General features: G+C 27.0%; 2 protein-coding genes across 4 annotated transcripts in view; both read left to right on the forward strand.

Moving 5' to 3' along the window:
- Positions 1-15,269, forward strand: part of alpha-Man-Ia (alpha-Mannosidase class I a) — a 557,932-nt gene extending 542,663 nt beyond the window's left edge. For both annotated transcript variants that reach the window (XM_089077688.1, XM_089077689.1), the window contains 6 exons: positions 2,751-2,930; positions 6,732-6,945; positions 9,402-9,626; positions 10,126-10,331; positions 10,673-10,867; positions 11,374-15,269. In XM_089077688.1, coding sequence (XP_088933814.1) covers positions 2,751-2,930; positions 6,732-6,945; positions 9,402-9,626; positions 10,126-10,331; positions 10,673-10,867; positions 11,374-11,496 — 1,143 coding nt within the window. In that variant the 3' untranslated portion in view covers positions 11,497-15,269. The remainder of the gene's footprint in view (positions 1-2,750; positions 2,931-6,731; positions 6,946-9,401; positions 9,627-10,125; positions 10,332-10,672; positions 10,868-11,373) is intronic.
- Positions 15,270-16,430: 1,161 nt separating this feature from the next.
- Positions 16,431-18,563, forward strand: part of LOC105426933 (xaa-Pro aminopeptidase ApepP) — a 30,990-nt gene continuing 28,857 nt past the window's right edge. The window contains exon 1 of one of the 2 annotated variants that reach the window (XR_016139435.1): positions 16,431-17,102. Coding sequence is in view for 1 of the 2 variants with exons in the window: in XM_089077759.1 (XP_088933885.1) it covers positions 17,003-17,102 (100 nt within the window). In the remaining variant the exon portion in view is untranslated. The remainder of the gene's footprint in view (positions 17,103-18,563) is intronic. The other variant, XM_089077759.1, reaches the window with a different exon arrangement.

Below are 18,563 nucleotides of genomic sequence, written 5' to 3' on the forward strand. Positions count from 1 at the left end.
TTAGATATAATTCTTTTGCATAGTAAAAATGCGAAAAATATTTTTCATTTATTGTATTATTCATAAAATTGCAACAAATACACATATATATATATATATAAAAACAAATACACACATATATATATATATATATATATATATATATATATATGTGTGTATTTGTATATATATATATATATATATATACACACACAACAAATATATATATATATATATATATATATATTAATTGTTTAATTATATGTGATGTAATAACTAAATTACAAATTTGATAGAAAGTCTATCTAAAGTATAATTTGCAGTTAATAAGAAATATTTAGATTTGCAGTGTAATCGACGCGAAAATCGTTTACGAACTTCCCACGGTACTTCCTATCACAACGTGCATCATAAATGTCAATTAGCATTACAATACCTCGTAAACGTGAGAACAACGCCAATTTACCTGCTTTCATATATCACACGTCATTATCTCTTCTCTCTGCGTCAGAGCGTTTTCAGATTCTCCTAATTATAAAGTAACTACCGAAAGTTTAACAAATATTATTTTACTGATGTAATGCTATTTCAAATTTAGAACAATATATTATCAATGATTTTAAACATAAGCTTTCGAGTACGTAATGTGAATAATATTTTGTTTTTCAAATGGTTCTTACGCGTCAGTTCTCGCTGTATATATTTTTATATTTCAAACAATTTTAGATGCAAGATTCATTATATCTTTAAATTCAATTTCTAGAAAGAAGCTAATTCTATAATCATACTTTCATTTGATTTTTATACCATTTCTTTACTAATTAGAATATGAAGCTCAATCTAGAGATAGAAATGTCGACCGTTTCATCCGACTAATTAGTGAGGAGTCTACGAATTATATGAATATTTATTTTTAGATAACGATGAAAGCTTTGACTTTCACACCAGTTGACCATATTTCATCTTTAAGATCTATCTCTGAGTTATTATAGCGCTTATTACATATTCATATAGAATATATATGTCTTTGTTCTAGTAAAAAAAAGTTTTCTATAACTATGATATTTGCATTTGTTGAATCTATAGATGTAAACTATCTGGTAGTAGTTCACGCATTTTGAAAAAAGGAATGTATTTCATACATTACAAAAATTATTCTCAAACGTAAGTTCTATTTCTACATATATTTTTTTTATATTATCTATTGCGCTCACAGCATACATGTTTAAATTTTGCAATCTGCGCAATGTGTATTTATTTTTTATAATTTATTACATTTTATACATACGAAATGCGTGTTATTAGAAGCAACTTTAAAAGCATTTTTAATATTATTTATCGAAAATTCATGCATATATATTTTTATATAACTATAATAGCTATGTTTGAAATTTTGTAATACTATTTATCTACATATACATAACAATAAAGATGTAATCTTATATGAATAAATTAATTTCCAGATTGTTACTTATTTCGGAATTGTTAAGAACATTTCAAGTTCTGCAAGAAAAAGAAAAAATTAGGATTATTTTAATTACCAAATGGACAATTGTTCTCATCGTTCTAACATATCACAAAAATGAATAAATACAAATATGATTATAATACGAATTATACAATGGCTTTGACATTTATATATAAAATCGCGATTGTGTAAATGCGATTATCGTATCTTGACGCATTGATATTTGTTCAAAAAAAAGTTCGAGATATGTTACATTTGTAATGATAACAAGAATAATCTTGACTAAAGAATAATTGCTATGCAATTTTCGAAAAACTGTAAAATGTGAGTGACGTACAGATATAAAAAAAAACTGTTTACACTTTTTACACTTTTTATGATGCACAATGCAAAATTGCTAGCGATCGCTTTTTTTCATTTTGCGATTGCTAATACCAGTTTCCGCATCGTGTCACGTTTCTACCGTATATGTATCGTTATATCAATAATAATTTAACAAAGTTATCACTGTCAATGAGTATATAATGATATATTAAGATATATCGTTATTATTTTATAGACAAATATTATTATATTTATCGTAACACTTAATTTATTAAAATAATAAGATTAATTGAAAGCTATTAATGTATGAATTTAAATAAATATTAAATAAATATTAAATAAATATTAAAAATCATCAATCTGTAATTTTCTTCTTAAAAATACTACACAAATATTTTCCTTTCCCTCCATTTCCCTCTGTTCAAAACATTATATTTTGTTGAATTTTATCAAATAATTATATTTATTTGGTATATCATATATTATATGATATTACTGCATTACTGCGATTACTGCATTTTTGTCACGTATTTTTTATAATTTTTCAAGATTAAGTTATCGCGCCGCCTTATTAACGCGATGATTTAGCGCTGTATTGTTAATTTGTTCCTTTTTAATATCCTATTCGTAAATTTTATTAAAAAATTTTATTTGAAAGAAATTATATTATTAATTGTTTAATAACTAATTAATAATTATCCCAAATAAAAAATAATTAGAAATATCTGATACAAAGAATATTTACGAAATTTTACTTATAATTATAAATTTAAAAAAAGAATAAATTTAAAAATAACAGTCAATTAATGAACGTATGTTCGCTCGATAATAATCGATTACATGAGAGGATTACATGTTGATGAATGTGTATAAGCATGTGTATGTATGACACGCCATATTATATATTATGAAAATTTTTTTCATTCACGAATAAATGAAGCATATTATTAATTTGAACACATCGCTCGTTTTGTTTCAGAACTCTGAAATATCGCTGTTTGAGACGAATATTCGTTTCATGGGAAGCCTGCTCGCCTGTTACGCTCTCACGGGAGATGTGATGTTCCGGGATAAGGCGGCACAGCTCGGTGAACGGATGCTGCCTGCCTTCCAGACGGAAACCGGAATTCCTCATTCCCTCATCAACCTCCATACCGGAGTAAGTGCGGCTTTTCGTTGCCATAATTCGCCAGTATTCGCATCAACGCGTCGAGATGGGTTCGATGTACTTTGATATTACATTAACTCCATTTCTCTTTTCAAAGAAAGAAGTTACTCATTTATTACAATAAAGAAAGAAGAATAAAATAATAAATCACGCGGATAATATCACAAATTTACACAAAATGAGACCAATATCATGTTTTTGAGTCGAACATGTATTTTAATGAAACTAGAGTCAAGTAAGGATTAAATCGAAAGAAAAACTTCCTGAGATAACCTCCTTTGCTATTACTAAGATATTCAATGTTGAAAGTTGAAAGTTAAAGATTGAAAGTTGCGACAAAAGATGATTATTAAACTTTCAATAAAGAAAGATTTTCAAAAATTATATAAACAATGATTATCTTAGTACACATTAAAGTATCACAAATCAACAGGTCATTGTATATTTAAATTGTTAAAAATACATCAATTTGAACTTTTTTGAAACCTCAGTTTCTTTATAATTTTCGACATTATTTTAAATTAAATATGTTTCTGATGCATCGCTCGTTACTTACAACAAGTAAATAAAATTGAAATATTTTATTATTATTAAATCTTATTATAGTTTTTCTTTCTTTTTCTATTATTCTATTGCTTAATAAATCTAGATATAAATAATTTTTTAAATAATTAAGAAAATATAATAACATTAATGATTGATTTGTGTGCACGTTTTCGTAAATCTTCTTACTATTCTCAATCAATAAACGTTGATCTACTAACAAATAAAACATGCGGTAACAAGTGTAAAGTACAATTACACACTACTCTTGCTCGCATAACTATAATTTAAAAAAGCTATTCCAGGGCGTGGTATTTTTGTTCTTGCGTATTTTTTATCAAGCATCATGTTGCCAAGCAATGATGTTGTTTAATTGAAACGATTTCATCAAGTCACGTCTGTCGAAATAACGGCGCGCGATTAATATGCAAATTCTTAATTGGATAGATAATGAGGCTGCAAGAGGCGGATACGGTCTTTGACTTCCCTTACGATGAACGATATATCCGTTCGTATATGTTACTTCCCCTTTTTCAAATCCAATCATATCGATCATTTAATAATTAAACAATATTAACCGATTATCTACAAATTAAATGAAGAGATGGATTTTCTATAAAAGAATGATCGAATAATTTCAATAAAAAAGATACAGACTTATAACTTTCATCAGTAATTTAAATTGAAATCAATTTTATTAATATACAGGATGTTTCAGGTTTTAATAGCCAAACTTTATCGGTACATTCTATGGATGTAAATAAGAAAAAAGTGTTATATAAACATAGATCGTTTACAACCTTATTCAAAAGCCTTAACAAAAATACAAAATACGAAAGAAATATTAATTTTTAATTATTGCGATACAATGTATCAACGATCAACAATATTTATCAATTATCTAATATAATGCGTGAGACAACTTCTAAAAAAATAAATATGTTTTTTTCAAGTTGATAATAATAAAAATTTACAAACATGATATAATAATATATTTTATAGATAAACTTTTCATTACATTTACAATATTCATTTTATGATTATAATTGTATCAAACTATAATAATTTCACTGTCCTATAAATTTTAAAATTATATTAAAATAATTAAATATGTGATATATATCATATATTTGTGATGTATTATTTATATATATATAATAAATAAGCTTAAAAAATTTTTTCTACATATATATCATAAATAATAGGAAAAAATTGTAATTAAGATTTTTTTATAAATTATTTCATTATAATTAGATAATTGTACATAACTGTAATTCTACATAATTGTACATAATTGTAATTGTACATAAATTGAAGGCGTAGCAATTGGCGTAATATCAATTGAACCTGATATGCAGTCTTGTTGAAGAAATTAATTCGCGCGCACGCGTATCGAGAGAAAATGAGAAATGAAAAAGACTCAGATTTAATCCGAGCAATCTATATGTCTATTGACCCTATCCGTTTGATGACTTCATAATTCGTATTAGCGTTTTCAACGGGCACGACTAATGACCGAGTGTTTCTCTTCATGTTTCTCTTCGTATGTCATAATTTGCCATTAATTTGAAACAGTGCAAAAGGAAGGAATAATAAAAAATATGTATCGACTCGAAAAATTTTATATCCATTATCTTCTCTAACCATTCTCTAACCACACACAAACTCATTTTTTTCCTATCCATTTTTTTATATGTGAAAAAAATAATATGCAATTGTATTTTTTTCACTACTTTTGCAATTATATATCAATTCAATAAATATATAATAATTATTATTAAGCAAGAAAAATTAGTAAAAGAAATCTGCGATTTGTTAAATTACGATTTACCACGATATTCGGTAATAAGAGAAATTTCCATTCTCTTTTTTCTTTTAGCAGAAGACATGCAAACGTTACGTCACGTGCACTCTATTTTAGCAATGAGATTATAGTGGACAAGTTAATTGGCTGGATTAAATTATAAAGCGATTATTATGTTTCACCTACCCGAACTTCATCTACCAAAATCCTTCTTACAGTCTCAAGTGATATCCGATAAGCAGATTGTCTATTCGTTTCTTTGGGTTGTCGACGCTTCAACAATGGCTTTTGATTATTTAAAATCCTATCAAATATCATTCTACAAAATTTTCATGTTATTTTTAATAGTCTCATCCTTTTCATAAAGAATTTTCATATTTTGCCTGCTCCCGTATACTATATTTATATTACGATCTATTTACTTTTCTAAAAATAAATTCTAAAAAAATAGATCGACAAATTTTCTTGTAAAATATAAATTATTTTACATTTTAGATTTCTTTCATATATTAACTTACATATTAACTTACATATTAACTTACATAAATTTATGATATATTTAAAATAATTAAAAACAAATTTATTAAAAACATAAATCGATTATTTTCGCCTTATTTTTGTTTTTTATATTATAATTTATGTTAAAATTTATTATATTGTTCTATTATTTCCTAAATATCATAATTTTCTAAGGAATAATATACTTGATCTATCTCTTTACAGAATTGGGAAATAACGCGTTATTTGTAATGCCGTTATAGTCTTTTTTTTTTAGTAATGGAGTGATAACGACATTTACTTTTTTTTTAGTAATTGTAATGATAACGTAGTTACATTTTTTAATAATGGTAACGAATTTAACAATTACTTTCATCGTTACTTTTTAGATTTTGAATCTATTTATGATGCAATTCTTATAGATTCAATGTTCAATCTTCAATCGATATTCATGTTGTTACATTTAAAAGTCATCTTAAGAATAGTTTTAAGAATAAGTTTTAAGAATAAGTTTTAAGAATAGTTTATTATAAAGCAGTCATAAGAACAGATTTTATAAATACTGCCTTTTAAAAATTTATAAATAGAGAATTGAGAATAAAAAAAAAGTGTAAATTTGCTGTGTTTATGAATTTAATAAAAACTATCTCTTTTGTATTTATATTCTGAATATTTTAAAATCTTCTTAAATTTTTTAATCTTACGAATTTAAGATAAAAGATTTTATTATTTTTATACTAATAGTTTAACAAAAAAGTATGAGAAAAATTTATTTTTTATTTAATCTGATCTCGTTTTAGTATTAAAAAAAATAATGGAAAAAGTAATTAATTATTCCTTTTTGAGTAACGATAACGAGTTACTTCTAAAGAAAGAATAACTTTATTACATTAAACATTTTATATCTCGTGGTGTATTCTGGTTAAAAAGTTACGCTTATTTTTCAGGCTAGCAAGAATTACGGTTGGGCGAGCAGCGGCTGTAGTATTTTATCCGAAATCGGAACGATGCATCTTGAGTTTACCTACTTGAGCGATATAACGAATAATCCGGTATTCAAGAGCAAAGTCGAAAACGTAAGGAAGGTTCTGAAGAGTCTAGACAAACCGAAAGGTCTATATCCGAATTATATCCATCCAAGAACAGGAAAATGGGGTCAACGTAAGTACAATCTTAGTCTAAATCTATGTTATATTAATCTGCTATATTTTGATTCGTATTCGCAAACATATGAATATATTCGAACGTGCAAACGTAATTTCCTTCAAAAATTATTTACGAATTATTCGATGAAAAAATGTATAATATATTATTTTATTATTGTATAATATATTCTGTCTATATTACTGTAAATTCGTTTTCGTATCACAGAATTAATTGTATTATAATTTTCATAATAAATATAAATATAGTATAATATAATAATAAATATAAGTTTATGTCAACAATGTTCTTTCCACTTTCGCGTTTGAATTTTTGAGATCAAAGATTTCCAAGAAAAAAATCGCCGATCGTCTTTAACAGGACAACGGTGGATAGGTATAAATGCATCCGATGACTTATTACCGTAATTTCACATTTAATAAATCTTCGGGCGTGCATCTTGAGCGAAATAAATTTTTAATCTGACGGCTATCAATTACATCGTAAAAATAGTTTTCGCACAGCCGCGAGATGGAAAATCCGCGCAACTTCGATCGCTCCGTTTTTTTTTTTTTTTTTTTTCGTCATCGCATAGCGCCGGCTCATGTCGGCTCGCGAAAAGATGTTCCGCCGCGGCGTCGACGTCGACACCGTCGTCGCCATAGTCGATCTTGAATATCGCATTTATCATCCGCTGCCTCGAATCCTAAATCCCCTACGCCTGCGTACCTTCTCATTGCACGTATGACGAGATCTTCAGGGATATATATCATCCAAGCCGTTCGGTATCTAACTTAATCGCACATCCTTTTCACATTTTTCATAGTTTTGCTCCGGTGGACACCATACGTACTATAAGCACGCTAAAAAAAAAAGTATTATCCGAATAAAAAACAATACTGGTATTTGAACAAAACATATTTAAATGAATGATCCAACAATTTGTAAATACATTTCATATAATTAATTCAATGAGTATTTTACTAATTTAATTAATTTAATAAATTTAATTAATTTAACTAACTTTATTATTAATTTAATAAATGAGTAAGAGTACAATAAATTTTTTACATAACTTTACTAAAATTTAACATAACTTTACTAAAATTTATTGTCATATTGACAATTTATTTAATGAATCTTTATATCTCTCTCATTAAAAATGTCATCAACCTTGTTCGTTCCAACTTCTCTCTGAACTTCTCTCTAATAATAAAATATATTATTGATTTTTTTTCTACAAGAACATGTAACTGTCTCTTTGATTAAAAATTAATGTTTGAAATATAATTTGTTATCTTTAAATCGTTTAATTAATATTTATTTAACAGAATCTTAATCGCATATGATTCGTTTGATCTTTATATATTTCCTCGCGGATAATCTTATGATATTCTCTAAAAATAGTGGACGGAGAGATAAAGTCGAGTCGTATATCCTTTCATCACAGATCTTACATAAAATGGGAACCGTGCTTTTAGCTAGCCCAAGGCATCTAGGAATTAATCCAGCAGAAATCAAGAATAGTGCCCTTTGTTTCGCCTTCCCCAGACGTGATCGAAGTAGCCCTGTAGCGTGGAGCACAAACCTCTCTTTTCCGAGAAAAGATTCTTCCAGCATTCCTTTATCTCGCAGCGATTACCGTTGCTATCCGTTTTACAGTGGTATCTCTTTTAAAGCAGTCGAACAACCGTTTTATCTAGTAAAACGAGTCCGCAAGTCTTTAATTTCGCTTTAACATAAAAGGAATGGAAAACAAGAGCAATTGGTGCATTAGAAATTTTTGAATGAAAAGCATATCTTATTATTTATATTCTGAATCTTTCTTCAATAAAATGCATACTGAAGTATGTATGTTCGTTTTTAAATCTTTTAATTCTTCTTGTATAAGAAAACTAAACTAAATTACTTCAAAATGTAAAATAAGATGTAAGCTCTATACACATTAGAGTTTTAATATTTATAATTACTATAAATATTATAAATAAATTATAATTTATTTTATCAATCTAGCATAAATTATTACACATATTATATCAATCACCAATTATTACTTAATTTTGAAAATATTTTAAATAATATTTTTAAAAGATACATTACAAGACAATATTTTTTCTAAAAAAAAATCTAAAAGAAACATATAATAGATAATATAATAATAAGATAATGTCGTATTCCGAATTCTCTATATTTTTCTTTTATTCTTTTATTCTTTAATCAAATCCAAATCCAAATTTTTTTTCAAATCAGTTTAGAAACGAAAAGATTTTTATACTTAAGTTGTTCTTACAGAAACTATTAGCTTAACATTTTTCTCAAGAAACAAATCAAAAATTAAATTTATTACAGAATTTGTATATGAGAAAAAAGATACAGCGAGTTTGGTTTAACGATTTTCCAAAAAAAATGTGTCATTAACTTTTTTGGAATTCACAAGACATTTATTTATAAGAAATATTTTCATGGAATTGCAGATCATATGTCGCTCGGTGGGCTCGGCGACAGTTTCTATGAGTACCTACTGAAAGCTTGGATCCAGTCGGGTAAGGAGGATGTCGAGGCACGTAAAATGTACGATGAAGCTATAGCCGCCATAACCGAGCACATGATCAAAACATCCCCTGGCAAACTTGTGTACGTGTCGGATTTAAAATATGATAGGCTTGAACATAAAATGGGTCACTTGGCTTGCTTCGCCGGTAAGTTTTTATATTACTGCAATTATTACTTTCTCAATGCAATTGTCAAGCTCGAACGATGATATTCCAAATAATCTATCTATAAATATATTAATTATAATTCTATTAATTGTAAAATAAATATATTAATATATTAATATAATTCTATTAATTATAAATATAATAATATATAAATATATTAATTATATTTATAATAATATATAAATTATAATATATAATATAAATTATAATATATTATAATATATAATAATTATAAATATAATAATATATAAATATATTAATTATAATTCTATTATAAAATATATTATTCTATCATTCAAATTCATATCGATTGCAAGTATAATTTATAATTGAAACTTTATCATGACAACATGAAGTTTCTTCATTTTTTTATCTCTATGTCATTATTTATATTAAATCCTCAAACAGTGATAAATTCAACAAAAAAGTAGTATGTGAATAGTTTATAATAACTAAATTATTGTGGGATGCTTTATAGGCGGTATGTTTGCTCTGGGAGCTAAAACTCTGGAAAACGAATTGTCTGAAAAATACATGAACATCGCCGCCGGTTTGACCAATACGTGTCACGAATCGTATGACAGAAGCGCTACAAAACTCGGTCCTGAAGCTTTTCACTTTATCGAAGGCAACGAGGCAAGAAGCTTAAAAAATGGTGAAAAATATTATATTCTACGACCTGAGGTAAGCTCATCACCTTTCGCATTTTTATTTACAAATGAACTAGTATCTACTGTATCAAAGAGAGAGAAAGAGAGAGATCTTTTACATTAAAAAATTACTTTATAGCTCGAAATTACTTCTAACTATAAGAAAATATAGTGTACATAGAGTCAAATATTTCATATTTATACAAATCAAGTATAGATCATTTTTTTTCTTAATTATTAAAAGTTGTTTGTAAATTTACAAGAAAAATTATATATAATAAATTATATAAATGTATAGTACATTAATTATTCTTTCCCTCATTTCCTAAGCAACAATATAATTTACTAGATAAACCGAAATATCTTTTTCTACAGACTTTCGAATCATACTTTGTGATGTGGCGGTTAACAAAGGATCCAAAATATCGTGAATGGGGTTGGGAGGCTGTTCAAGCATTGGAAAAACATTGCCGGGTACCCGGAGGATTCACGGGACTTAACAATGTTTATCTAGTCGACTCGGCGAAAGACGACGTCCAACAAAGTTACTTCTTTGCTGAAACATTGAAAGTAAGGAGAAACGAAGCATTATTTCGATTCAGTTTATACACCACTTCTCGTAAAGACTGATTTTAACCATTTCTTATTTGCACTTTTTTAACAATGCAAATTTATGTTTAACATAATCCAATATAGATTTAGTTGACATGTTTTTTTTCTATTTAATATATACATTTTTACAAACTAATTTTTATAATACAACAATATTTTTTAATAAGAATATTTGTAGAGGCAAAAAGATAATAAATATTTAATAAAGAAACATTTAAATAAAAACATTTGAATAAAAATTGTTGAAGATTTAATCAGTATATATATATATATATATATATATATATATACACACACATATATATATATATATATATACACATATATTTTATGTGTGTGTGTGTGTATATATATATATATATATATACACACACATAAAATACAAAAATATAGAAATGTTACAAAAGTATAATAATTATCAAAGTGAATATTATAAAAAGTAAAAATACTTTTTTTTTTTTCAGTATCTCTATTTGCTCTTCAGCGATGATGATCTCATAAGTTTGGATGATTGGGTATTCAACTCCGAGGCTCATGTGCTTCCTATCAAGGGCAATCCTCTGTATCGCCCAGCTCCCTCTTTATAAGCCAGACAAGTTCACGACAACGTGATACTGACAATTCTCTCGGCAGTGTGTGATGGAACCGACAAATATATATATATATATATACATATATAATATACGATACACAGTGGATCAGAATTTCATAGTGACAGAAGACTGAAGAAATTTACTTCAAATTAATAGCGATTTTTTTCGCCAATTTTTTTACATGTTATTAAAAAAAAATAGATTGCAAAAATTTTGAAAAAATTTGATGTTGCAACAAAATAAAAATACAATTACATTTTCTGTTCTTCCATTTTTCTCATTCGCATTATCTTAAAAGTGTTAACTTCACAAAAATAAAATTAATTATTTATATAAAAAATACTGACATGTTATGATTTATTTCAATTTTGAACCATTGTGTAACACAATAAAATCACAAATTCATGAAGATTCACGAAAGAAAATTAGTCTGCTCTTTGACCGCATCTAGAACGAATGATACATTTTAAATTAAAATGATTATTTTAGGTAAAGGAAAGAAAGAAAATGAGAGAAAGAGAGAGAGAGAGAGAGAGAATGAGAAAAACAGAATGAAAATGTTAACTAATGTTATTTAAGCCACGTTTGTAAATAGCAGAAATAAAGAAAATGAGAATGAAAGAACGAGCAAGAGAGTTATAAAAATACGAAAAGAATGTTGCGAGAGTATGAATGCTTCATCCATTTCCTTTCCCAGCCGCAACACAAAAAACAATATACTTTACATTTAAATATATTCACAAAAAAGCGATATACTTTACATTTAAATATATTCATAATGTTAATATTTTTTATGTTCTCTAAAAATATGAGAGTTAATAATTCATTCTGTTTTATTTTATCAATAATTATTGTCCTGACAAAATATACTCTGCCAGAGATACGCAAACAAGCGTTATTAAGACTGGAATTTTATTACGTTATGTCTTAAAAAAGTAAATTGTTGGTAATTCCCACTTATATATTGCAAGTGTTCCTGTCAATATCTTTTCAAAAGTTAAGCTTTTGACGAGATGCACTGCATACGAACTTAGTGAATTATCATTATTAATTGAAATTATGTATGAATTGCTTTTATGTAGTCGATTAAATGAGAAAAAGTTTTATCGACACCAAGCACCGATATAAACTTGTTTTGTAAATGAAACTTCGAAAATGAAACTGTCAGTCAATCAAAAAAAAAAAAAAAAACAAAAAAAAAACAAAAAAAAAGGGAAAAAGGGAAATAACGATAAACGTTTAATCGATAAATCGTCGAACCACCGTTTTTAAAAAAATGTCTCGTGCAACGTTTTGTAACACGTTTTACGCGCATCTCTTTCTCCGATTTTTATCGATGTGTTCCGCAAAAAGATTTTGACTATTCAACAATTTTACTATCCCCCAGTCCAATCTTTCCCAACCTCTAGAATTTTTTAACAAAGGAAAAGAGGAGAAAGTACATAAACCAACTGTCATTCTCACAACTGCGGCGCGAGCGTGCGTGCTTTTTGTATAGCAAACTAATCGAAATAGAATGAAATAAAGAGGAAACCTGGAGAGGGTGTAGATTGAATGTATGAATGTGATCGCGCGTTCACAACGATGACGATCATCATTGCAAGTCAGTCAAATATCGTAGTTATAAAGCAATTAACTAGGGCGATTAACTAGCAAAGTCTGTAATGAGAGGTAGAAACGTGTATATAAAGATTACAAGAAAGTCATATTCTATATGAGGAGTGCGAAATATAGAGTGGAGTTGTAGAAGAAACACCATGTAATTGTATAGCGCTTGTACCGAATATAAGAATTGATTCGTCCAAATCAGATTCTGCAATATCCAGCAAGGAACAATTAGGAGCAGTAGCATATATCAAGCATACACGCATTTTTGCAGTGTTCAGGGTCAAATTCACAATTGTAATTAACAATTGCAGAAAATCTTTTCAATGACAACAGTAATCATTTTTACCTCGAAGAGACTTTGACTTTTCTACGAGTCCATCTCGTGAATGAGCTTTTATAAAGCATTCTCATTTAATAAATTTGACCCTAGTGGTGTCTCTTATTGAATTTCCGAACAATCAGTTAGCATCGCATTTGTCGATGATATAAACGGCCGGAAAGTTACTTAATGTATGCATAGTGAGTATTGCCGTGCTACGTTTTCCGGTAAGATGAGGTTCCAAAGGCAAGACTTCGAAACATCATCTTCAAGCGAGAAATAGAATAATACTCACGTACACACATGACATACACACACATACAAAAAGACAGAGACATATAGGAAGATTTATATTATGAGATTTATAAACGTGCGCATAGACTCTTATGTGTCCGATTGATAGCAAAATGGTTGGTTGCGCGATTATGCATTGAATTTCAACACGTGACAGTTGATAATAACTATGTTATCATTTTTATTTCACATCACCGTCGGACCTCCAAGAGGTTCACGCATTCTATCATGATGCTTGTTCACAGCAATACAATTTTAACAAGCATTGTTAAGAGTTTGGAAAAGAATTGCATCAAATTGAAAAATTAATTGTTGATTAATTATATTTGATTGTTGATTAATTATATTTGATGATTAATCATTGATTAAATTTTTTTTGTTTTGTAATTATATAGACTATAATCCAAAAAAAGAAATATTAGATACATTCTGCTGAGCGTAGCCATTAATATTATATTTAAAACAGTAGATTGCTATTTTTTGCATTACTAATCATTGTAGGTGAATTATGTTTATTGGTGCAACTTGCTCATCATGATATGACTAACAAAACAATGTACAGTGCTTTATTCAAGAATACATAGGAAGAATTCATTTTGTAATACAAGATTTTTATTTAATATCATAGATAATCATTTGTTGTTAATAAATAGAATGGATTACCAAAAATTGTAGTAAGACTTTATGGTGAACTTTCATAGAGTTTCAACAGTTACTTGTGTTAAAGTATACCGTGGATGATTATGGTGATTCATAAATGATTATCATCATAATACACTTTAATGTCCTTCTAAAGTTTACCATAAAATCTCACAAACGTTAACACACATAAATACAGTAAGTCCTAGACAGTGTGTATGTAAAAATAGTAATAATGACATCGAGATTAATGGCGAGAATGGCAGTGTCCAGCGACGGTGATGATAGTATATAATAATAGCCTATACATACATTTGTGAATAGATATTTAATAATTTATTGTTAACTAGAGTATTTTACTTGGACTTCACTGAATGGGGTTTTGGGTACAATAATCTTTTTTTGTGACACACACATACACACACACACACACACACACACACACACACACACACACACACACACACACACACACACACACACATAGAGTGATGGCGCTTATACTTTGTTTATTTGAATAACAACAAGAAAAAAAGAGAGAGGAAAAAGAAAAAAACTAAACTTTAGCTTTACTCGCCTGATCTTTGTATGATGAGCGAGGATTATGCGCCACAGAAAAAATATATATATTGAATCCAATATATATGTATATTGGAAAATATATATATGAAAAAAAAAAAAATATATATATATATATATACATATATATATATATATATATATATATATATATATATATATATTAAAAAGAGGAAAAAATATGTCATATAAAAGATTTTGTCAAGATGCAAATATACTTGTAAATATAATACACAATCTAGTGATAATGGGGTTTTACTTTTAACAGCTTTACGTAATTATTACTTTGTCATGATCAGTGAAATAAATAAATATTGATAATACGTTATATTGCATACTATCAATTCCCCAATTCTGCTTATTTTAGTTTTTAGAATTAATTGATGGAAAATATTATTTTTATAAACAGTTTTATAGACATAATAAACAACTTCAAGAAATTCATTTATGATTTTTAATACACAAAAATAATATGTTAAAAAAATTATCGTCGATCGCATTAATTATGGTAATACTGCATTAACATTTATTTATCAAATAAATTATATAATAATAATTTATATCAATAAATGAAATAATATATATCATAATTTCTATAAAGTAGATTATTATATTTTAAAAAATTCTTGTAATAATGCTCTAATCAGATTCGTATTAAGTAATTATTCAAATCTATGATTACTTATAAACATAATGATTTCATTTTTTACTGTAATTAATTGCAAAATGTACTTAAAGAATTATTATCAAAATTTATAATTGTTTGCAATTCATCTTGTTCTATTTAATATATTGCTGATTAATGATTTAAATATTTATTTTTTATTGAATTAAAATAAAATTCATATTTTTGATAAAATAAAATGAAGTAACAATTTTGTTTTACCTACTGTGCAATCTTTGTAAAATCTTACATTTTTTGACAAATAAATGACAACTACAATAAAAAGTGGAAATTTAAGTGAAAAATCGTTATATTTTGTACTTTGCACTGTTAAAATATAATCGTTGTACTTTGAACTTTTAGGTTAATAAAATTTTTTGAATGTGGAGGTATATTTTATTAATATTTTCTCTTCTATTATTAATAAAATATACCATCACATTCGAAAAATTTTATTAACCTGAAAGTTCAAAGTACAACAATCATATTTCCACAGTACAAAGTATAACAATTTTCCACTTAAATTTCCACTTCTTATTGTAGTTGTCATTTATTTGTCATTATTGTCATTATTTGTTAATGTAAGATCTTACAGAAATTGCACAGTAAGTGAAATAAAATTGTTACTTCATTATATTTTATCAAAAATATGAATTTTATATTGATTTAATAATTAAAATATTTCTTGTACCATAATTCTACAAAATTATATAAAAATACCTTGAAAATAGATAAGATAAATAAATTTTAAAGAAGACACTATCATCTCCGCGATCAATGTAAAAGGTAGTCTAACGAAGAAGTGAAGAGGAGGAAGAGACAGAAAATTAGAGTCGCAATGATCAGTCTCCCTTGTGTCGCGCATCGCTTCAACAACGTTTGCACAACCGCGGCACGGATAACATCTAATCGCGAATGTTTCGGAATTCATCGTTTTGTGTCAATTTGAATTTTCATTGTTATCAAAAGATTTCGCGCTTGGAAATAATTGAAAATTCACGAAGCAAGAACGCTTTTTCCACACAAAATCGGATTTCACGAAAGTCTGACAGACCGATGAAAATTATCAATGATCCAATTTAATTTATAAAATATAATAAAACAAAGAAGAATTTATAGAAGAAAAAAAATTGCGGGATCAGTTGCTTGCGACGTTTTATCGGCCGAACATCTTCTAATAGAAAAATCAAATTGGCCCCCGATTGCACGGCATCACGATACAGTTGGTGTAACGAGACCGGAAGGATTTGCTTCGGTGCCAGGGCAAACAGTCTTCACTGTTCTCCAGTACCGCTCTTCCTCGGTACAACCGGCGCTATTATTGAAGTGCCGTCTAAATATAGTTAAGAACGCGTGTTTTTGACGTAAATCGCGTCGCCTCTTTTTATCCTGATTCAATGTGCCGCCGAAATCGACGTTTACGTACCGGCGCTATCAAAGATCCTCATACCATGAAGAAGTTCGTCCTTCGAGTTCTTTTTACGTCTTGCGTTCTAGGTGAGTTTTCATTAATAATTTCGTAGAAATCTTTACAGAGATATCTTTTTTGTTCTGATTGATAATTTTTTTTAAATCACATTTTACCATGTGAAAAATAAAAAATAAAATAAATAAGGCAAAGTCAGCATTGTTTGATATTTATTATTAAATTATTTTATTATTTTATCGTTTTATCATTTTACACTTTATCACTTAATATCATAAAAAAATCAATCTGATTATTTTTAAGATCTTTAAACAAATATAGCCGACACTTCTTTCGAAAGCATTACTGATAGACTCTAATGTATGTACCGTAATGCCAACAAAAACATTTGCTAAATAGACACGTGTGAAATTCTATGACTGCAATGAGGAAACGCAGTTAGGTACTAGATCATATTTCAAAATTAACTTAAGTGTATCTTAATGATTTGCCTATTTTCATAAATGAACATTTTTTGTTTAAAAAAATCAATTTATCATTTGTGACTCTTTTCGACTTGATAATATTACTTGACTTTCGTAACATTCAAATAATTTAATATTGTGGATTTGCTCTTTATGATTCGTTATATAAATATTTAATATATAACGAATTATGACGACTGCAAAATAGCCCCACAAATATATTAATTAATTTTTCTTTTCATTTATTTCATGTTATATTGAAGTCTATGAGACAAAGATAAAAATTCTTATATGACAGTATAATAATCGATATTGCAATTTTTTATTAACGTACATTATATATTGAGAAAAATTATATTAAGAATAAAACATTCATATAAAAACAATTTTGTTATATTACTGAGTAAAATTATTACATTTCACATAGATATATATTGTCTCTATTTTTTAATTCATATGTGTGATTGAACATCTTTTTATTCTAATATTAATAATTAAACGTTGTTGTATAATAAGAATTAAAATTGTCAATGTAGCGTATCTTTCTTGTGAGAAATAATTGAAACATCTGTAGAAATAAAATCATATATAATTTTACAAGTAAAATATAATTATTTATTATTTAATTATTATTAAAAACAATTTTGTAATTTTTTAAAATAATTTTAAAAAATTGTTTAAATTTTTAAAATTTTAAATTTTTTAAATAATTTTTGAAAATAAATTAATGATCTATTGCGACTTTTATTTACATGCATCATCATAGCTGTTTTGTATGATACAATGTGTTTGCGTTCGTTTCAATCACAACTGGAAGTCATTAAACGTATTAAGTTCAATGTCGTATGCTCTATGGATGTCATAAACGGTTGCAAGACTCCCTAACTTCCTTTGAGACCGGCACAATAATATTTTATGATCATGTTTTATGATCATTTAGCAACTCTGTTATTCTTTTATTACTTTCGGATAACGTTGATGTTGCATAGAAAATCTATACTTTACATTAATAATATGTATAATCTATTGATAAAATAAAACTTACAATTTTAAGAATAACAAATAAAT

This window comes from Pogonomyrmex barbatus, unplaced genomic scaffold (genome assembly GCF_055798465.1).
Source record: "Pogonomyrmex barbatus isolate J1 unplaced genomic scaffold, ASM5579846v1 scaffold20, whole genome shotgun sequence".
Classification (NCBI taxonomy): domain Eukaryota; kingdom Metazoa; phylum Arthropoda; class Insecta; order Hymenoptera; family Formicidae; genus Pogonomyrmex; species Pogonomyrmex barbatus.